Below are 23,373 nucleotides of genomic sequence, written 5' to 3'. Positions count from 1 at the left end.
GAATAATGGAAGGCGGAGGGAAGACCAAGGGAAGGAAATTGGACCCTGATAAGGGTGCATGAAAAGTTCAGAAACAAGGGGGTCAAAAGGATACCACATCATTTGCTGGAAGGGGATGCACGAAAACTCCACATGCAATAGGGAGAGGCCCAGGTGCTGCAGGAGTGCCTTGCAGGTGATGGACTGGAGAGTGGGGCGGGGGGGGGGGGGGGGGGGGGGCGGGGCGGGGGGGGGGTGGGGGGTGGGGGGGGAGAGAGGGTGGCTGAATTGAGGAACAGACTTCCTGTTGAGGCTCTAGCCTTTTTGCTGCTGACACCCTGGTGAAGACAGGTGGGCTGTCGAGAATGTTATGAGCGTGTCTGGCTGGTATTTAAATATGGTGCTGGGACCTCATAACCTGCCAACCGACGGTGAGGAGACGAATCAGCTGGGAAAGGCGCCGTCAGGGCATACTGCCACCAAGCTTCATTTTAAAATGGGAGAACATCGCCATTTGTTTCAAAAACGTTAATGGTCAGCATGAAGTGACCCCCCACCAGTAGTGAGTTTGAAGGCAGGGCGGGCACATTTGATCAGATGGGAGGGTGCCGTGTGGGAATCAGAGCTCCATCCTGAATCCATTGGCCCCACATCCTCACTTTCTGACTTTGGTCATTTTCATAAACCTTTCCTTTTGATTATTGAACACTTGGGACCCCTTTGGAATAGTATGGATGCAAGCTTGTTCTTTAGCAGCTTTCATTAGTCAGTCTTAACTCACAGATTTCAGTCACAGGTGCCAGGACTCCTGTGGTTGGATTAGGCAGACAGGTGTACCAATTTAACCATAAAATGTAATGTTCACTTTGGGATATATTAGTTTTTGTCAGCCATTCTATATTTATAACTGAGTAACTGACATCATTGCGGATGCTGAGAACCTTGAACGCAGATGGGTTGTTTATTCAAGTCTTGTGATACATCGACCTACTGGAATCAAAGGTTCCTTGGATTCGCAAAGTTTTATTAATAACACTGCCAGCTCTTTCTCTTTGTTTCTGTATGTTTGTTTTTACTCCTCTATCTGTTGTTTTGCTTTCTATGTCTTTTTCTATCTGCTAGTTCTATCTGTTGACTCTCTTTCCCACTCCATCTGTTGCCTTCCTTGCTCTCACTTTTGTCTCTATTTCTTTTCCCCTACTGTTTCTCTTTCTCTATTCTCTCCCAGAGAGATGTTAGCGACAGACGGAAACAGAGAACAGTAGGTAAAAAGAAAGGGTGAAAAAGACGTACGATGATACACGGACACATCCTGACACAACTGCCAGAAGGAAAAAAACAGTAAAAATGGGGAAACGAGAATACTGGTCCACACTGGTCTTGTAGACCTTAAAACGAAGCACCAATAAAAACTGGGAAGCAAGAATACCGGTCTGAACTGTTCTTTCCTATCGGGGAGTGACAGGTCGACTGAGGAATGCTGAGCAGTGATGAGATATTTCTGTTGGGTGTTGGAACCAAGTCAATTCAAAATGATAAAGTAATTCAGCAGACAGATATCGTGAAATGATTCCCACTTTGGAGGGAATCCAGGATAAGGGGGCATAATCTTTTAAAAAGAAAAACATTAAAAATAAATAAATTTAGAGTACCCAATTCTTTTTTTTTGCAATTAAGGGGCAATTTAGTGAGGCCAATTCACATACCCGGCACATCTTTGGGTTGTGGGGGTGAGACCCACGCAGACACGGGGAGAATGTGAAAAGGAGGGTATAATTTTACACTTGTAGAGCTAAATCGTTTAGGAATAGAATCAGTCAGTATTTTCTCACAGAAAGAGTGAAAGTCAAATTTAATTTTCAGCACTGAGATCAGTAGATTGTTGTTAGGTAAAGGTATCCAGTGATAAGGATCCAAGTTGGCTTAATGGAGATGATCTCATTGAATGCCAAAAATGTCTCGAGGGGCTGAATTGGCCTACTCCTGTTCTTATGTTTCAGGCACTCCTCTGCACTTTCTATTCACAATTATCTTGGCATAGGCTTTGGTGGAGGTCTCTTGCTTGCTGCCATCTTCAATGTTTTAAAGAAGGAGCAGCAAATGAGGTGAAACAAATAAACTTCCAAAATAATTTTTACACTCTGGGAGAATACAACCTGTGCTTTTGTCCTAATTGTGTGTATTTTGCAAACAAACCAGGACAGGATGAATGAACTAATTTTAGAACAATTTTTAGACAGTACAAGCAGCATTTAATTGCAGAATGAGATGTTTCCTTCCACTAGTTGGGTGCAGCAGATCATGTTGCATAACCTACACCTATGCTTCAAGGATTTTTAGCAAGGTAATCAAAACAAAGACAAAAGAAAGGTGTGAATTGTTTTTACATCCTCTACATGCACTTATGGTGCACCCTGAATTTAAAACAAAATGCAAACATTATTTTTAATTGCAACTTTAAAATTGCTATTTAAGAACACTACAGAATATAGGATTGTGAAAAAGAGCACCTATTTCAGTTAGGAGTGAGAATCATAGAATCAATTCTGTGATTGCCCTTTATTTAAGTATGCGATTTGGATCTGAAGGTTAACAAACAGGCCAGTTCTAGGAATGTGTCTCCATGGCTGGGCCAATAACTGTGAAAAATGGTGTCACACATCAGCTGTTTAATTTACACAAAGAAATGGATGAAAAGGCATTGTGTAGCAACCTGGCTGAAACGCTTAAACCCAATCAGCCATAGCAGGTGAAGTTGACAAACAAACGTTCGTAAAACCTAAACTCTGGCTTTCAGATTAGTAGTAAGACATCAAATGGATATAATTGTATGCCTACTTAATGAAACTGTTACTAAAAAGATCTGTGTGGTTCTGGTGAATATATATTTCTCATCTTAGGCAGCATAATGGCCAGTAAAATGATGATTTTAAAATTTATTTTGATCATTGAGTGCTTAGCTATAGTAATTTCATACAACCATTAAATATTTTATTAAGTAAAACCAATTCTATTATTTAAGGACATGATCAGTCATCTATCCTGTGTATCTGTGGCTGATAATGTAAAATGGTTTTCAAAAGAAAACTATCTTTTACATAACTGAGAAGATAGGTGTGGCTGAATATGTAAAATGAACACCACACCTAGATGGTCAACTTGAAAGCATATATATAGATAGTTCAGCGTATTTGGCTTATTCTGGCCGAATACTCTAGTAAATCACATTTCTTTACAAACTTGAGAAAAAATGGAGAGTAAGGATCAAGATATCAATGAGCTGAAAAGACAATGCCGAAGCAGGTAAAACTTTTAAAACTTTCATAAAGTACTATTAATGTATCATTTTTAAAAATGAGACACATACAAATAATTAATTAAAATATTTTGAAACATGAATATTTAACATTTGCCAATGAATGCTTGATATTAAATATCTGGATTTATAGCTGGTTTGGTAAATTAAAAGAGTAACTGCAAATTTTAGAGCACCTTGTTTATTTGAAGCAGTACATTCTGCAAACATGTACAGTTGAAATGTCTGGATGCATTGTGTGGGGGAATAACCTCAAAGAGCTAAGGATTGAAAAAAAAACCTGCAAAGCAATATTCCATTACAATAGCAAAGTAACTAAAAACTCTCATATTTGGTTATCTGATAATTGGTTTTCTTTACAAATCAAATTAATTGCAATGAATTTTGACAAGTTGAATACTGTAGCTTGCGAGAATGTGTATTAGATGCTGTAGTGTAAAGGAATTCTGATATGTGCTGTTCACCGTCGTACCTCTTCTCCTTCAGCTATTAATAACTATCTTCATTGTGCTACGTTTTTAAAAAATTTAGTGGGCACAATTCATTTGTTTCCAATTAAAGGGCAATTTAGCATGTTCAATCCGCCTACCTTGCACATCTTTGGGTTGTGGGGGCGAAACCCACACAAACACGGGGAGAATGTGCAAACTCCACACAGACAGTGACTCAGAGGTGGGATCGAACCTGGGACTTCGGCGCCATGAGGCAGCAGTGCGAACCCACTGCACCACCGTGCTGCCCGTTCAGTGTGCTGCATTTGAAATATTATGCCAAAGATTAAGCAATTTCACTGAAAACAAAAGTTACCAAATTTTAAATTTACAAATAACAACAATCTTTAAAGCCCACTCTACAACAAGTGCTTTATTATATATTATATATATTTTCATTAAGTTTCAGGAAAACATGGGATCCCTTTACTCTGAAAACAATAAATGATGAAGAAGAAATCACTGGGAAATTTGTACTGCTTCTGCAGTATATAATCTGCTTTATCTTTGGAGTTTGTGTGCTGGGACTTATCTTTCTCAGCAAGGTTAGTAAAGACTTCGAGACATCATCCTAGAAAATGTATTTCAAACTTAGATTTTGTAACGTTGCAAATCATTTACAGTTTTTGTCAAACAATGGCAGTATAATACAGATTTTGTTAAGTATCTATGGATCATAATTTATAAGCACCTTTCATGACTTCAAAATGTCCCAAAGCAATTTTACAGTCAATGAAATGCATTTTGAAAAATACAAAATGTACTGAAATAAATGGCTAGATTTATTTTGAGGATTAGTTGAGAGATAAAGGTTGACCAAGGGGCTAGGATAACTTCTCTTTGAATAGTACCATGGAAGCTTTTACACCCACCTGAGAGTGCAGGCAGGGAATTCAGTTTAATGTCTCACCCCCTAGGTATGTACCCCTGACAGTGCGGCACCCCATTGGAGTGTCCACCTAGATTTTGTTCTTAACTCTCTGGATTGAACTCAGAACATACTACCTCAGAGAGAAGAGTGCAACCACTGAGCCATAGCTGACACAGATCCATCAGTTCCATCAGGCTGATGGAATACAAAGGATGAGGTTGTTGAAGCAGAATGAATTTGATGAAGGGTCCTCAACCTGAAATGATCACCTTACCTCCATGGATGATGCCTGACTTACCAAGTGTTTCTGGCATTTTCTTTTTTCATAACAAGGTCTTGATTTGCATTAAAGTAGGTCAGCTTCAGTAAGAGTAAATGGTACCTTCTGAGGAGTATCTGATATTTTGGGAAAGGTAGCTGGTACTTTTTGAAGAGCAGTTGGTGCTTGGTGAATTGTAGTGGCACTTTGGGAAGGGTAGCTGGTACTTTCTGAGGTCAGAAAGGCTATCTCATTTGTATTGCAATGACATTAGTGACAGGATGAGATTGTCATGATAGTGTTGTTATTCCGCTCAGTAGCATTATTGTGAAACAAAAAGATGTCAGTGGGCCAGAATTAACTGTAAAAATAATGATGTAGCTAACTGGGCTCCCCATTATTTATAAACAAATTGAACAGAAGGTCCAGGTGAGTGCAGTTGCACAGCTTAGATACAAAAATCCACAAGTTGTTGTTTGAAATGTACTGAACTTCCAGAGTTTGCACAAAAACAGGGGGCGTAATTCTCTGCAATCGGCGCGATGTCCGCCGACCGGCGCCAAAAACGGCACGAATCAGTCCGGCATCGCGCCGCCCCAAAGGTGCGGAATCCTCTGCATCTTGAGCGGCCAAGCCCTAACCTTGAGGGGCTAGGCCCGTGCCGGACTGATTTCCGCCCCGCCAGCTGGCGGGAAAAGCGTTTGGTGCCCCACCAGCTGGCGCGAAACTGACTTTGCCGTGTGGCGCATACGCGGGAGCTTCAGAGGACGCTCACGGCATCCCCGCGCATGCGCAGTGGAAGGGGTCTCCTCCGCCTCCGCCATGATGGAGACCATGGCGAAGGCGGAAGGAAAAGAGTGCCCCCACGGCACAGGCCCACCCGCGGATCGGGGGGGCCCCGATCGCGGGCCAGGCCACCGTGGGGGCACCCCCCAGGGCCAGATCGCCCCGCGCCACCCCCAGGACCCTGGAGCCCACCCGCGCCGCCTTGTCCCGCCGGTAGGAGAGGTGGTTTAATCCACGCCGGCGGGACAGGCATTCTAGCAGCGGGACTTCGGCCCATCCGGGCCGGAGAATCGCCGGGGGGGGGCCTGCCAACTGGCGCGGCGCGATTCCCGCCCCCGCCGAATATCCGGTGCCGGAGAATTCGGCAACCGGCGGGGGCGGGATTCACGCCAGCCCCCGGCGATTCTTCGACCCGGCGGGGAGTCGGAGAATCTCGCCCAGGATCTCAATATCTGACTGCCCATTCCAAGGTACTGAACGACATGAGGGGCAAAATTCTCCGGAAACGGCGCGATGTCCGCCGACTGGCGCCCGAAACGGCGCAAATCAGACGGGCATCGCGCCGCCCCAAAGGTGCGGAATGCTCCGCATCTTTGGGGGCCAAGCCCCAACCTTGAGGGGCTAGGCCCGCGCCGGACGAATTTACGTCCCGCCAGCTGGCGGAAACGGCCTTTGGTGCCCCGCCAGCTGGCGCGGAAATGACATCACCGGGCGGCGCATGCGCGGGAGCGTTAGCGGCTGCTGACGGCATTCCCGCGCATGCGCAGTGGCGAGAGTCTCTTCCGCCTCCGCCATGGTGGAGACCGTGGCGGAGGCGGAAGTGAAAGAGTGCCCCCACGGCACAGGCCCGCCCGCGGATCGGTGGGCCCCGATCGCAGGCCAGGCCACCGTGGTGGCACCCCCTGGGGCCAGATCGTCCCGCGCCCCCCTCCCAGGACCCCGGAGCCCGCCCGCGCCGCCTTGTCCCGCCGGTAAGGTAGGTGGTTTAATCTACGCTGGCGGGACAGGCATTTTAGCGGCGAGACTTCAGCCCATCCGGGCTGGAGAATCACGCGGGGGGGCCAGCCAACTGGCGCGGCGCGATTCCCGCCCCCGCCGAATATCCGGTGCTGGAGTCTTCGGCAACCTGCCGGGGCGGGATTCACGCCAGCCCCCGGCGATTCTCCAACCCGGCGGGGGGTCGGAGAATTTTGCCCGAGGTTTCTGTACAGATGTTGTAGATATGCACTAAACTCACCAAAGAAAGTCACGATTTGCCCATTTCAACTTAAGTATCTATTTTAATGGTGTGGCAAGTCTTAACTATTGCCAAATAACCTCTCTGCCATTGGAAAATAACTTTTACAAGTATGGAGATTCATTTCCTCAGGTTTAAAATAGGTTTGAGATTTAAAACATGTCAAGTTTAACATTACATTTTTAAACTTTTCGCTAGTCTTTCCGTCCCTTTTGTTTTCCGTACCTAATTTGACATTGCTCTCACAGCTCACACCCAATTCTTTAAGCTGTTTAGTTAAGGAGATGCACAGTGGCTTGCCTTGTTCATATCACTAACTGCAATTAGTCATGCAAATCCTCATGGAAATTAAATGGACAAGGGCAAGTCTTACTAATTCTCCGTTTTGTGTGAATTCGGGCGCATTGTAGTACGTATTTACAAACAATTGTCCAGCTCCTTTCATTGAACTTTCTGATGTCTTTTAGGGATTTTCATTGCATAATTGAATATGATATTCCAAAGGAATGACCAATGTAATCATAATATATTTAAATTAAATTTAGAGTGACCAATTCATTTTTCCCAATTAAGGGGCAATCTAGCGTGGCCAATCCACCTAACCAACACATCTTTGGGTTGTGGGGGTGAAACCCATACAAACATGGGAAGAATGTGCAAATTCCACACAGTGACCCAGAGCCGAGATCGAACCTGGGACCTCGACACCGTGAGGCAACAAGGCTAACCCACTGCGCCCCCGTGCTGCCACAATCTCAAACAAAGATAAAGAAATAATTTGTATGCATATGATGGGGGCGATTCTCCGACCCCCCCACCAGGTTGGAGAATCACCGGGGGCTGGCGTGAATCCTGCCCCCGCTGGTTGCCGAATTCTCTGGCACCGGATATTCACGGGGGCGGGAATCGCGCCGCGCCGGTTGGCGGCCCCCCCCGCGATTCTCTGGCCCGGATGGGTCGAAGTCCCGCTGCTAGGATGCCAGTCCCGCCGGCATGGATAAACCATCTCTCTTACCGGCGGGACAAGGTGGCGCGGGCGGGCTCCGGGGTCCTGGGGGGGGGGCGCGGGCGGGCTCCGGGGTCCTGGGGGGGGGGGCACGGGGCGATCCTGATGAAAAGTCTGAAGAACTGACTTCCAGCATTTTCTTTGTTTTATTACCCAAGAGGAACTACACTACACTTCTTGCAAATATGACTGTAGCGTCATTGACATTCGCTTAGAGAAAACAAACATCTTAGTTTAAGAACAGCAGCTCCAACAGTGCAGCATTCTCTCAGTACTGCACTGCAGTATCAGCCTGATTTGTACTCCTAACTCGAGAGAGTGCCTTGAATCCACAGCCATCTGACTCACAGGCAAGAGTGCTAAAAATTGAGGCTGCTACTCATTGACATCCAAGGAAAAGTCAATTGAGCTCCCCTCACCAGCTGATAAGGTCCATGGCTAATGCCTCTTTGTTCAGTATGGCCTCCAGGTTCATTTTCATTTTCACACTAATCTCAAAAACTAAGGAGAAAGGACAAATAATGCAGTTTCTCAATTGCTTTCAATGTTCATGAGCTATCTTTGGAGAGTGGAGTTCTTGTTACTCTTTGTAATTCAGTAATTTATGTTTGAAAGTTAGTGTGTGGATGTTAGCTGAAGGGAGGGTTAGGCTGAGCTACAATACCCTCTCCAATTAAGTAACCTGTGGAAGCATCTTAACCTCGGATTTCTTTCTGGCCAGCAGTATGCTCCTGATGTAAGTTGTCCAGGGGTGCAACAGGGATTTTCCGGTCACCGAAATCGCGTTCGCCGATCAGCTGGAGAATCCACGTTGGCACTGAAATCGGGGACCCGCTTTTGTGATGCTCCGCCCCCTCCAAAACGGCGTACTCTAGAAGTATGCCGCATGCCGTCTGGACGGCCTCAGGAAGTTACCTGAGGCCCTCCCCCCGATGTTCCGTCCCCAATGGGCCGAGTTCCCGACAGTGCCAGTCACGTGTGGTATTTATTTTGGGGAACCTGGCATGGCGGTTGCGGATAAGGTCCAGCGCCACCACAGTCGGTGGGGGAGCTGATCCACTGTAAGGGGGGGCTTTGGCGGGGGCTGGGGCATTGTTGGGGGGTGGTCTGGAGGTGGTCAGCCTGGCCAAAGGGGATCACTATTTGGCAGGCCGGGTCTGCGGCAGCCGGCACCATGTTGCACGGCATGGCAGCTGCAAGCCACCGCCGTGCGCATGGACCCTGGAATTCACCGGCCGTATCTGCAGCTCGAGCCGGTGGCTCTACGCTGCGTACTTGCTAGCCCTTCACCAGGCGGGGGATCGGTGACCATTTTACGTCATTTTTTTCACTCGTAAAACGCCATCCTTCCCACGCCGCCGTCAGCACTTAGTCTCAGAATCGGAGAATCCAGCCGGGGGCTGGCGTGAATCCCGCCCCCGCCAGTTGCCGAAGTCTCCGGCACCGGATATTCGGCGGGGGGCGGGAATCGCGCGCGCCGGTTGGCGGGCCCCCCCCCCCCCCGCGATTCTCCGGCCCGGATGGGCCGAAGTCCCTCCGGTAAATTGCCTGTCCCGCCGGCGTAAATTAAATCACCTACCGTACCGGCGGGACAAGGCGGCGTGGGCGGGCTCCGGGGTCCTGTGGGGGGGGGGGGGGTGATCTGACCCCGGGGGGTGACCCCACGGTGGCCTGGCCCGCGATCGGGGCCCACCGATCCGCGGGCGGGCCTGTGCCGTGGGGGCACTCTTTCCCTTCCGCCTCCGCCACGGTCTCCACCATGGCGGAGGTTGAAGAGACTCCCTCCACTGCGCATGCGTGGGAAACTGTCAGCGGCCGCTGACGCTCCCGCGCAGGCGCCGCCCGGAGATGTCATTTCCGCGCCAGCTGGCGGGGCAACAAAGGCCGTTTCCACCAGCTGGCGGGGCGGAAATTCCTCTGCCGTCGGCCTAGCCCCTCAATGTTGGGGCTCGGCTCCCAAAGATGCGGAGCATTCCGCACCTTTGGGGCGTCGTGATGCCCGTCTGATTGGCGCCGTTTTGGGCGCCAGTCGGCGGACATCACGCCATTTCTGGAGAATTTCGCCCCATCTGTAGAACATAGAACATACAGTGCAGAAGGAGGCCATTCGGCCCATCGAGTCTGCACCGACCCACTTAAGCCCTCACTTCCACCCTATCCCCATAACCCAGTAACCCAATATCCCCTCTTCATCTTTTTGGTCACTAAGGACAATTTATCATGGCCAAACAACCAAACCTGCACATCTATAGACTAGAGCTGAGTTGAAAGATTTCCAGAGACCTGGGGCGAGATTCTCCGACCCCCCAGCGGGTCGGAGAATGGCCGTTGGCCGCCGTGAATTCCGCCCACACCGCCCGCCGAAGTCTCCGAAGGGAGAAAGGTCGGCGGGGCATCAATGGTGCTGCAGACCTCGGAGAATGGCACGGGTGGGCGCAAGGCAATCGATTTTGGACCTGCCGATATTCTCCCGTCCGGATGGGCCGAAGTCCCGTCGACGTGATGACCGGTCACGTCGACGTAAATCAAACCTCCTTTAAATCGGCGTCAACCTGTGCTCAAGGTTTACGCCGACCAGCGTGGAGGTGGGTGACGGCCTGGGGGGTTGGCCGCTGGGCAGGCGATGGCATGGCCGCAGTCTGAATGTGTGGGGAGTGGTGTGTGTAGGGTCTTGTGTGTGTGTGTGCGGCGGGGGGGGTGGTTAGAGTGGGCTGGGCTCCGGGGGAGTGCCGGGAGGGGGGTTGAGTGCCGGGGACGGGAGGATGAGTGCCGGGGAGGGGGGATGGGGGGTCCGTGCCGGGGAGGAGGATGGGGGGTCTGTGCCGGGGAGGGGGATGGGGGGGTCCGTGCCGGGGAGGAGGATGTGGCTGCCCCTCTCGTCGCTGGGTGGCACACGCCTGCGTCGTCGCACCCGCACGAGACGGGGGCGTCGTCTCCCTGTTGCTCCAGGTCTCTCCGTCTCCAGTGGCCTCCAAGGGACATCCTGCGGGCATCGCGTGCCGGAGGGTCCAGGTCTCTCCGTCTCCCGTGGCCTCCGAGGGGCATCCTGCGGGCGTCGCATGCCGGAGGGTCCGGGTCCCTCCGTCTCCCGTGGTCTCCGAGGGGCATCATGCGGGCAGTCTGCATCTGCGGGGATGGGTGCCTCGACGTTTGCTCCTGCGATACACAACGAAGCATGCATGGTTAGACACGCAGGCAGTGATCAGGTGATATGGGGGAGGGGGGATATAGGGGAGGGGGGATATGGGGACGGGTGTCGGTGGCTCACTTGCTAGTACGCCCCCGACCTCTGCATCAGCAACGTCCCGGTCCTCAGGTCCGCCAGCCAGTTCCAGGGCCCTTTCCTCGTGTTCGGTCAGTGGCCTCTCATCAGCGGGGCCTCCTCCAGTCCTCACATGCTCCCTGGTGTTGTGTGCGCGTTTCTCCTGTGGGGGGGGGGGGGGGGGGGGGGAGGGGGGGGGTGGTGGCAGGGGTAAAAGGCAACAGTGTTAGACAGGTATATGAATGCACGCCATCGGTTGCGCGTGTATTGCAGAGGTTAAGGTTAGGGCTGGATTCACTTGGGGAAATGGGGGAAGGCGGATATGGGGGAGGAGGGATATGGGGGAGGGGGGATATGGGGGATATGGGGGATGGGGATATGGGGGAGGGGGATATGGGGGATGGGGATATGGGGGATATGGGGGAGGGGGAATATGAGGGAGGACGGATATGGGGAGGGGGGATATGGGGGATATGGATATCGGGCAGGGGGGGAGGCTCACCCTGGCTGCTCTGACGAGGTCGTTCACCTTCTTGTGGCACTGGGTGCCTGTCCGTGGTGTCAGGGCCACAGCGGTGACGGCCTCTGCCACCTCCCTCCACAGACGCCGGCTGTGGCGTGGGGGAACTCTGCGGCCGTGTCCGGGATACAGGGCGTCCCTCCTCTGCTCCACTGCGTCCAGGAGTGCCTCCACATCCCGTGGCTGGAACCTCGGGGCTGAGCGGCAGACGGCCATCCGGTCGGGTGTTCCGGTCGGGTGTTCCGGTCGGGTGTTCCGGTCGGGTGGGGGGGGGGCAGCGCGTCCTGATGAGCTGTCACGCCGTGCGGCGTCATACACGCCGCACGGCGTGAAGCACGTGAGCAAGCGCGGATCCCGTCACGTCGCTGCTAGCCCATTTCGGGCCGGAGACTTTGCGACGTTTGGGGCGGCGTGATGAAAGTCGGATTTGCGCCGTTTTTGGCGCCGATCGGCGGACTTTGCGCCGATAACGGAGAATTTCACCCCTGATGCTGGGATGAACTTGGTGTACAGGTCAGCTAGGAGAGACCAGGGGTGGAAAATGCCAGAAATTGTTTCAATACCATTTCTTGATTAGTCCTTTAAAGGAGCTAATCACTTTTGATGCTGTATGGTACTAACTTGGGATTAGTCACCATTTTGTCCCTTTTTGACATGCTGAAGTGAGCGATGTGAGTACTGTAAAACGTACACTTTTATATTTTGCAGACCAGTCTTCTCTTATTGATCAGCATATCAAACCCTCAGTCAGCCTTTGAAAACAAGCCCTTCAGTCACATCATCCTAGCTTGTGCATTGTTGGTGCCTAATGTGCTGGCACTTGCAAAAGCCTTATGGAAAACAACATTTGGATCATCCATTGCTCCTCCACTGAGTATCCTGGGTATGGTAAGCTGATCCACCTGTCCTTTAGTTTACTAATTTTTAGAAACTTACGTGTTTTCTTAAAAAAATCTTGCAGAGCAGCCAATGCTAATTTTCAAGATGAAATTTCAAAAGCGGGACTGATTTATCAATCACTTTGCATAGTTTTGTTTAACCTGAAAGTACAAAGTAATAAATAAGAAACAGAACTATTAAATTATTTTTTTGAAGGGGTTAACACAACTGCTAAAAAGACAGAGAGAAGAATTTTAGGCAGATTAATTCAGCACAAGACCCACAGTACAATTTAAGGTTTTAGTACTCCAAGTCCTTCTGTACTTTCAAAAAGAAATCTACCTCTTCAATTCATACAAATAGTATCATAACTTTCGATATGTATTAACAGGGCATTAATACAGAACAGGAGATTTTAGGAAATAGTCAATGTTGACAACTTTAGTTTAACTGAGTGTAAATCAGCAAAACTTGGAAAGGGACAAATTTAATGTGTGACCTGAGTTCACTCATCTAGGTGTGGGGCGGGATTCTGCAGGAATTGGCGGGGCAGGTAACTCTGGCGGGATGGAGTGGCGTGAACCACTCAGGCGTCGGGCCGCCCCAAAGGTGCGGAATCTTCCGCACTTTCAGGGGTAGGCCAGCACCAGAGTATTTTGCGCCGCGCCGGGCGGTGGGGAAGGGGCTCGGCGCCACGTCAACCGGTACCGAAGGGCCTCCGCCGGCCGGCGCGAGTTGGCACATGCGCGGGAGCGCCAGCGTGTGCTGGCGTCATCCCAGTGCATGCGCAGGGGGGATCTCCGCGTCGGCCATCGTGGAGGACGACAGAAGCCGACGCGGAGGAATAGAGTGCCCCCACGGCACAGGCCCGCCCGCGGATCAGTGGGCCCCGATCGTGGGCCAGGCCATCGTAAGGGCATCTCCCGGGGCCAGATCCCCCCCGCACCCCCCTGAGGACCCCCGAGGCCACCAGCGCCGCCAGGTCCCGCCGGTAAGTACCTACTCTAATTTACTCCGGCGGGACCGGCCGGCCTATCGCGGGCCGGAGAATTGTCGGGGGGGGCCGCCGACTGGCGCGGCGCGATTCCCACCCCTGCCAAATCCCTGGCGCCAGAGAATTCGGCAGCCGGCGGGGGCGGGCTTTACACCGCCCCCCGGCGATTCTCCGGCCCGGCGGGGGTTCGGAGAATCCCGCCCGTGATCTTTCTGTTGGAGTAACTTACTTATTACTTTGAAAAATTAACTAAGAACAGTTCAAAAATATTCTCTCTGTCATTTTAGCGAAGGTGTTAGCCCTTTCAAAATATATATTGGGAGCAAAGAGTAAGAAAGAAAAATATTAATTGAATACTTAATTCATGATCTATTAAATATGGCAAGTGTGATTGATACTGACTCAAAGTCAAGCCTGCAGCTGGACATTTCTAGTCTGCTATGGATAGAAATTCAGCTCGGGCAGTATGTGAGTGGCCACCGTTATAGGCACCACCTGATATTTCAATCCATTGGTTGCAAAGGCTTGAAAATTGTACTGAGGAAGTTGATCGAGCGTGAAAGGAGTTTTTTGTGGGTACAACATTCCCACTGTATCCACCAAGGTAGATTAAACTAATTGAAGATCAATGAAGAACCTTATCGGTCCAACACTTATATTTTAATGTTAACCCTGTTTTTTGAACATTAACTTATTGGACTTTGAAATTTAATTTTTTTCCTCCTTTTTCTTGCCAGGTTTGCACGATCGAAGCAGTTGTTGCTTTTGCCACTTCAGTCCTGGTGTTGGTCTGCATGCCTCACTTTGACATTATAACCAATCTATACATTTTGAATGGTGTTTGCCTTCTCCCCTCTCTTCTGCAAGTAGTGTTTCAGCTCAAACCACTCAAACTTTCTGTGTTACTCCCACTGGTAGGCTTTGGCTTTGTTTTCCTGGGCCTCTTGCTTTTCACTTTAGCTCACAATCCTCAACAACATTTAGATGAGGTTAAACACATTCAACCGTATGTGGGCCTTGCAATTGTTGCCTTAATACTCGTATCTTTCAATTGGTGGGAAAACTTTACATTGTATTGCAAAATTGGAGCAATGGAAAATATAAGGAAAAGCTTGAGACACACCAGAAACATCACATACCTCTTTACCAGTACAGTTCGAATTCTAGTTACTGGTGCTGTTGTGGCAGCATGGGTTCTAATCAAGGAATACAACTGGGAAGATGTGAAAACAGTCTCACAATTCGAGTTAAAAATTATCTTGAGTCTCTTTGGAATACAAGCGATTTCCTCCGCCCTTTGTCACTGGTTTGGGGTTCAGGCGTGTAAAATGCACGCAGTCAGACGCAGTTTCATCGTGCCATCCATATTAGCCACTCCAATAGTGTTTTTTGCTTTTTTGATCGTGTTGTATGATAGTTCCACTAAGTATGGAGAAGCAGCTACTTTTAACCTGACTACTCTCTGCCACAATTTAAACAACTCTGATGATAGCGACCCTGTACAAATCCTGCTTTCAGAAACTCCTCGCAGCCTTTGCAGAGCACCTTTAATATTAGATTCCAGCAGAGCTGGCTTGGTACTGCTTGTCTCCTTTGCTGTCTGCTTTTGGCTAGGGCTTTTCTTCTCAACATTTTATGTGTGGAGCCGACACATTCAAAGGATTGAAAGGACATCCCAGCTGTTTGTTCGATGGTTGTATGAAACAGCCTTCATGGAACAGTCAATGTTGCTCAATACCCGAGTCCAGAAAAAGAAAGAGGAGAAAATTAAAAGGTACAGCCCTCAATGATACTTTCTTACTGATATCTTAATAGAAAGATATTTTTCTGCAAAGTTGCATAGTACAAGCAAGCCCACGTGCAATACACTTAACTTCACTGTTACCTATGGTGGTATGTATTAGGGGTAATATGGTACACCACGTGTCGACAGGCTATTGGTGGAGGGATGCCAGGTCCTGATAGGATTTGCCACCTACTGGACTCCACCCAGAAATGCCGGTATAAGAACCCAGCTTTCCCCTCCATTTCCCTCAGCAGCTGCATTCTGTAACCACGCTGCTGGGGATAAAGTTCTGCTTAATAAAGCCTTCAATTGACATTACCTCAACCTGCCTCGCGTCATATTGACGGTGCTACATTACCATTCTATTGTGGAAGTCATTTCACAAGCTGTGGCTTTATGAAAGGTAAAAATACAATTCTTAATCCCTGGCTGTGCTATCCCTTTCCCTGAGGGAAATTCCCTTTGAACAATCAGAGCCAAGTCTGTAAAGCTTCTCTATGCAATGCAATGCTCAAAGTGCAGTGATTGATTAGCTTCTTAGTTTGAAAATGCTGTGACTCCATAAAATAAGTTGTAAATTTTGGTTGCTCTAACCACCAGCCCCCATTCTTATGGTTACCATAAACTGCTCCTCCATCCCCTTCCCCATCATTGCCTGGCGCCCACTCTCAGGTTCACCAGTAACCCCCTGCTCAATTGGTCACCAAGATCACTCCTTCTCACCCCCACTGCTCTTACTCCCAGTCCCATGGTTGAAAAGTCCCTTATTTTATTTCAAAAGAGTTGGTAACCTGGAGAAAAGTAGATAGGCACAGCGGTCTGTAGTTGTGGGCCTGGTTGCTAGGCACTGGGCCTTCTGGTTACTGTCAGACAGTAGCAGCCAAAGGCCCTGATACCAAATAGTGTTATAGTGTTGCCATTTCTCCAGGACTGTCCTGGGGTCTCCAGGAGTTACAATTTAATCCTCAGTCATCCTCTGTAAGAAACCCAGAAGAAAAATCATAAGGGCACAAAAAATTGTTTTAGTTGAGCCGTTTTATAAAATGTTGGTGATGGTAAAAAGACTGATTAACTGTCAAGGTTCATCCAGTCAAGTAATAGGGCCTGTTCACTATCCAATTGATGTGGGAAGGCAGGATGACATGACGGTGAACAGGCCAGGTGGCCAATGGAGGGAGAGTAGGAGCATGTGGTTGGAGATAGGAGGTCATGTGATGTTCCCTCTAAACTACGTTCAACCAAAGTTCAGAACCCTGATGCTCAAAGATGTGTCAGGTACATGAAATTAAAATGGTTCTAATCTGTGGTCGTCTTGGGTTTACTGCCACACCTTTCTTACCTTCTGGTATGAGGAGCATGCTGACTTAAGTGCTAGTTTTATCAGCTGAGTGATAAATCTGTGTCTACTGCAGGCGCTAGTCCAGCTAACGGAAAACAGATCTTCGGGCAATTTGTTAAAATGTGCAGAGGATTAGGGTGGGACTGCTGCATTTGGTCTCCTCCACCCATTTTCCTGATCTTTGCACCAGCAGAGCAGGAGTTCCCTGGGCAACGTTTAGGGAATTTGTCTCCCAAATAATTGGGATTTAAAATAATTTCCTTTATGTTTAACAGGCACAATTATAATTAGTAACTATAGTGACTATGAGTTCCCAATATTGGCTGGAATTCTCTGGTCATTGCGATTCACTTGTCCCCCACCGGTTTCCCCGGTGGCATGAGATGGTTACAATGGGAAATCCCATTGACATGTGGTGGCACGACCATGAAACGCGTGGCTGGGAGACTGGAGAATTCCATCCATTGTATATTATTTGAAACAAATTTGAAATTAGTATTAAATGAAACCATTTCTCTAAATAGGAAATCGGACCGAGTCATGATATATCTGTGCGCAACAATGTGGCATGAAACAGTGGGCGAAATGGCAAAGATCCTCACGTCAATATTCAGGTAAACTCAAGGAACCAGGGGCGAAATTCTCCGTTATCGGCGCAAAGTCCGCCGATCGGCGCAAAAAACGGCGCAAATCCGACTTGCGTCACGCCCCAAAAATCGTTGCGAAGTCTCCGGCCCGAAATGGGCTAGCAGCGACGTGACGGGATCCACGCTTGCTCACGTGGTTCACGCCGTGCAGCGGCATACGCGCCGCTCGGCGTGACGGCTCATAACGACCCCATCCTCCTCCCCGGCACGGACCCCCCCCCATCCCCCTCCCCGGCACGGACCCCCCATCCTCCTCCCCGGCACGGGCCCCCCATCCCCCTCCCCGGCACGGACCCCCCATCCCCCTCCCCGGCATGGGCCCCCCATCCTCCTCCCCGGCACGGACACCCCATCCTCCTCCCCGGCACGGGCCCCCCATCCCCCTCCCCGGCACGGACCCCCCATCCCCCTCCCCGGCACGGACCCCCCCCATCCCCCTCCCCGGAATGGACCCCCCATCCTCCTCCCCGGCACGGGCCCCCCACCCCCCTCCCCGGCACGGACCCCCCATCCCCCTCCCCGGCACGGACCCCCCCCATCCCCCTCCCCGACATTTGCAATTGGTCCAGTCTTTGTTTTTCTCTCTGCTTATTCGAATGATGTAGAATGGTTTGACATGACAATGTCATTAAATGATTGGGTATGGGTCCATGATATTTTCCTTCCAGTGTGGCTGTGCTTCTGGGATATAGACCCTGCAAAAAAGGAGGGAACATTGACTTCTGGACATATTTGCCATTTGCCAGGATATTGAGAATGAGGGGAATTAGTCTACTTGGAAGCGGTCTGTCCCAATTTATTGTTTAACATTTTTGTTGGGGAAACAAATTAAAGTTAAAATGGTTGATGTATTTTTCTTTCTCTCTCAGAAATTATTTCTACTTTCAGTCTGTCTGACTGTGATTGCTGGGATGTCTTCCTTTCAGATGAATTGCCAACTCAAAAGTTCCCTTCATTGCTTCTGTACCTGTCTGACTAAAGTGCTAGGGAGTGCCCAGATATGGCTCCTTTAATATTTTTCTCCAAGCCACTTATCATTGTTCAAGCCTGTCTGTGCCTTTGAGCATTACCACTTATTGGACGGAATTTTCCCATGACCCTGTCAGTGGGTTCAATGGCAGATGGTGGCAAGAATTCAGCAGGAGGTGGCACGGTGGCACAGGGGCGGCACCATGGCACAGTGGTTAGCACTGCTGTCTCACAGCTCCAGGGACCCGGGTTCAATTCCGGCCTCGGCTCTATGTGGCGTTTGCACTTTCTCTCCGTGTCTGCGTGGGTTTCCTCTGGGTGCTCCGGTTTCCTCCCACAATTTAAAGATGTGTGGGTTAGGTGGATTGGCCATGATAAATTGCCCCTTAGTGTCTAAAAGGTTAGGTGGGGTTACTGGGGATAGGGTGGAGGCGTGGGCTAGAATAGGGTGCTCTTTCCAAGGGCCAGTGCAGACTCGATGGGCCGAATGGCCTCATTCTGCCCTGTAAATTCTATGATTCTACTCGGCCCACAAATTATTTTGATGCTGACGTGAATTTCTGATGGGATCTTCCCACTGGTGCCCACCACGTCAGACTGGGAAATCCATTGCAGGCCAGTGTGAAACTGATTTGCATCCCGCTCATGGGATACAGATGAATGCCTGACCAGAATCTTGCCCCCCATGCCTGATTCTCCACAATGTCAGTGGAAAAACACTGGTGCAAAACACACTAACAACGTGGCGTGCAGATGTCAAGACTCACCTGGACAATGCCCGAGGCAGTTTCCAGATTTTGGAATGGAGGCCACTAGCAAATCTGGACCCCGGAACACCCCGCAGTAGGTGAGGAGAGCATCTGAAGGTGGCTCTACCAGATTCAGTGTCATTAAGGAGGTCCATATTTCAGCCTCAGATTGTGTCCGGAGGTCCATCTTCATTTCAGGAGCTCCATCTTCTTTCTTCAATAATGGGTCAGTGATTTGGGGTACCTTTTCAATATGGCAACCAGATACAATGGCAGATTAACTTGCCATCAGGCCTCCCTCATCACAGGATATGGCGCGAAACACTCGGTTGCGTGAAACTAATTAGGTCGGGACCAAAGGTTTTGCAGTGTTTTCCCGCAAGCCTCCACAGCAGGAAACATTCAATGTTCCCACCCCGCTATGGGATATGGTCTCCAGGTGGGAGAAATTAGCCCAGATAGAATAAAATTGAGGGCAGATCCTGCCAGAGAGGAGTCAGTGGGGGTTAGAGAGTGGGCTAAATTTTTATTCAACACCGTATGAACACCGTATGAGAGTGAGCCACTGGTTTCAGTCTCGGAGGGCACCATGCTTTGAATTCTCACCGCTTTGAGTTTGTGTGCTCTTTTTCCAGCAACGTGTGGGGTGTCGCTCTGGGACTGGAGTGACACAATTTACTATATTGATGGCCATGAGGGAGGAAACTCTTGAAATTGCCAGGTCAACAGGGAGTCATTGAGGAAAAGATGGGTACCCATCTGAGACAGGTGAAAATAATCTTATCGTTTGCATGTGAAGGTGATGGAGCTACCTCCTCACTTGTTCACTGCATACCATGCATATGCTGGGCTGCTGCAGCACTGCTGAAGCAGTTACTGACAGAGGAACACTTTCCGAACTGAAGTCTGCTGTCTCCCCTGGGTTAGTTATGGAGAGGTAGCCCAGCATACAAGCATGCCATTGACTGTAACTTCAGAGCAGGAAGGTACATCCAAGGTTGCACCATCACAGCAATCATGCACATCCTCCACCAGCAGAGAAACACTCACCTCAGACACAAACACATTCAGCGAGGCCAAGGTGCAGAGCTTCAGTGATCACTTAAAAGGCAATCTTTATTTTTGTGCTCATTAATGAGGTATGAGTGGCACTGGCAAAGCTAGCATTCATTATCCATCCCTACTTGTCCTTTAGAAGATTGTGGTGAGCTTTGGGAGTCAGCAGTTGACTTATTCACTGCAGGATTCCTTGGACTCTGACTCGTTCTTGTTCAGTTTCTGGTCAATGGAAACCCCCCACAGGATGTTGATGTTGGGGATTCAGTCATGCAATGTCATCAAGGGGAGATTATCAAGTTCTATCTTGTTACATTTCCCAACACGTATATGGCACAAATGTTGCTTGCCAATTATGAGGCCAAGCCTGAATATGTGCTCTAAGTCCTGTTAAATAGAGGCACAGGCTGTTTCGGTATCTGAGGGGTCAGGAATGATACTGAAAATGTCAATCATCAGCGAATACCCCACTTCTGACCTTAATGATGGAAGGCAGGTCATTTGTGAAGCAGTTGAAGATGGTTGGGCCTAGGACACTTCGCTGAGTAACACCTGCAGTGATGTCCGAAGGCTGACATGATTGATTTTCAACATCCACAATCATCTTCTTTTGTGCTCAGGGATGAGTGCAGCCAGAGGAAATTTGGTTCCCTTATTCCCATGGATTTCAATTTTGCCAAGGTTTTGATGCCAAAGGAGTCAGCCATACCTCACCGTTGGAATTCAGTTCTTTTGTCCATGTTTGGACAAGTCTATAATGAGATCCAAAGCTGAATGACCCTGGTGGAATCCAAACTGGGCATTGGTTATGGCTGCTTGATAGCTCCGTTTATGGCACATTCCATCATTTTGCTGATAATCAAGAGTCGACTGATGGGGCAGTAATTGACAGAATTGGATTTGTCCTGCTTTTTGTGCATACTTAGGCAATTTGCCACATTGTCAGGTTGATACCACTGTTGTGCTTAGTTAGGTGTATGACTTGTTCTGGAGCTTATAATAATAATCTTTATTGTCACAAACAGGCTTACATTTAACACTGCAATGAAGTTACTATGAAAAGCCCCTAGTCGCCACACTCAGGTGCCTGTTGTGACAATAAAGATTATTATGGTCTTCTGAAAAGCGTTTAATGAAGTGCTACTTGAATAACGTGCCTTCTTATCTGAAGCCCTTGAAATGCAAGGGATGCATGAACAAAAGTTCACTGAGTGACTGGAAGCAGGGTATCGGGGTGAATGGTTAATTCTCAGACTGGAGAAAGGTGTAGGCCAGAATTCTCCGACCTCGCTCACAGCTGGAATTCTCTGGTGGCTGTGCACCACATTCTCTGTTGTTGTTGGCAGCGGGGGCAAGGCGGACGAGATCGGAGAATCCTGCCCATAAAATCAGTTCCCCAGAGGACAGGAATTTTATGAATGATCGGGACTTGGGCACAATTTCAGATTTGCAGATAACACAAAGCTTTGAAGTATTGCGACCTGTCAGGAAGATAATGATGGAGCTTAAGATGGTACAGAGAGGCTGGTGGAATGGGCAGACATGCAGCAAATTAAATTTAAAGCAGCTAAGTGTGAAGTTATACATTTTGCTTGGAAGAATGAGGAGAGGCATAATAAAATAAAGGGCACAATTTTAAGTGGGGTGTAGAATCAGAGAGGCCTGGGGTTTGTGTGTATAAATCGGTAACACTAAGTGTTATACCGTTAATTCACTGTGAGACCGTGAGAACGAGTGAATACTAGGCTTTATTATCCATGAACTTGCCTGCCAGTATCTGTCGTACAAATGAGTGTCACCCACAGGTGGCCGGTCTCCGCCCTCACTGGGGTTCCACTACAGTACCTGGAAGTAGACCGTATTATCATTTCCAGGTCATAGGTCACAGCACTATACAGACAGTTCATACTTAGGTGAATACATTCACCACATTCACCCCCTGTTAAAAAAAATCAAGTCCAGCGGGGGTGACGTGGGGTCATCAAATGTTCAGTCTGTCTGGATGCCGGATCGTTCTTTTAGACCTCCTCAGCTCTGGCAATGCGGTGGGCACGGTTGTTGCAGGTGGTGACTCCGGGGGCGTATTGTCTGGAGCTTGAGCTTCAGTCCAGCGTGTCGGAGACGATTGAGGGGTGGGGGTAGGCAGGGGGGCGGTGGGTGGCAGCAGTGCAGGCGCGGGGCAATACAGGAGACTCAGGGGCACTGGGGGTGGCGGTAGGCAGCAGGGGGGGCGCGTTGGCAGGGGAACCAGCTGGCGCCAGGTCCCGTAGGGAGACCGTATCTTGCCGTCCGTCCTGGTGCGCGACGTAGGTGTACTGGGGGTTGGCGTGCAGCAGCTGGACCCTCTCGACCAGGGGGTCGGTCTTATGGCTCCTCGCATGCTTCCGGAGAAGGACAGGTCCTGGAGTTGTCAGCCAGTATGGAAGCGAGACCCCGGAGATGGACTTCCTAGGGAAGACAAACAAACGGTTGTGAGGGGTCTCGTTCGTGGCTGTGCAGAGGGGTGATCTAATGGAGTGGATGGCGTCGGGGAGGACCTCCTGCCAGCGGGGGATCGGAAGACTTCTAGGTCAGAGGGCCAGAAGGATGGCCTTCTATACCGTCGCGTTCTCCCTCTCCACCTGCCCGTTTCCCTGCGGGTTATAGCTCGTAGTCCTGCTCGAGGCGATGCCCTTACTGAGCGGGTACTGATGGAGCTCATCGCTCATGAACGATGTGCCTTGGTCACTGTGGACGCACGCAGGGAAACCGAACAGTGTGAAGAGTGAAGATGCTATTCAGTGCCTTTATAACCATGGCCGAGGTCATGTCGGGGCAGGGGACAGCGAAGGGGAAGCGGGAGTACCCATCAACGACGGATAGGAAGTATACATTACGGTTGATGGAGGGGAGGGGCCCTTTGAAGTCAATACTGAGGCGCTCAAAGGGCCGGGTGGCCTTTACCAGGTGGCCCTTGTCTGGCCGGTCGAAGTGCGGTTTGCACTCTGCACAGACTTGGCAGTCCCTGGTCATTGCCCTGACCTCCTCAGTGGAGTAGGGCAGGTTGCGGGCCTTAATAAAGTGGGTAAACCGGGTGACCCCCGGGTGACAGAGGTCATCGTGGATAGCCCGAAGTTGGCTATCTTGCGCGCTGGCGCATGTGCCGCGGGACAGGGCATCTGGGGGCTTATTGAGCTTCCCAGGATGATACTTGATATTGTAATTGTAGGTGGAGAGGTCGATCCTCC

The 23,373-nt window shown here is 49.7% G+C and overlaps 1 protein-coding gene across 1 annotated transcript in view; it reads left to right on the top strand.

Moving 5' to 3' along the window:
• The window catches only part of LOC140421398 (chitin synthase chs-2-like), a 126,901-nt gene that overhangs the window by 4,609 nt on the left and 98,919 nt on the right, over window positions 1–23,373 (top strand). Inside the window, exons 2-4 of the mRNA XM_072506101.1 lie at window positions 12,436–12,615; window positions 14,338–15,374; window positions 17,250–17,339. Of these exons, the coding sequence (XP_072362202.1) occupies window positions 12,436–12,615; window positions 14,338–15,374; window positions 17,250–17,339 (1,307 nt within the window). The remainder of the gene's footprint in view (window positions 1–12,435; window positions 12,616–14,337; window positions 15,375–17,249; window positions 17,340–23,373) is intronic.

Source organism: Scyliorhinus torazame, chromosome 1 (assembly GCF_047496885.1).
Source record: "Scyliorhinus torazame isolate Kashiwa2021f chromosome 1, sScyTor2.1, whole genome shotgun sequence".
Lineage (NCBI taxonomy): Eukaryota > Metazoa > Chordata > Chondrichthyes > Carcharhiniformes > Scyliorhinidae > Scyliorhinus > Scyliorhinus torazame.
This window is presented reverse-complemented; position numbering and strand designations above follow the sequence as displayed.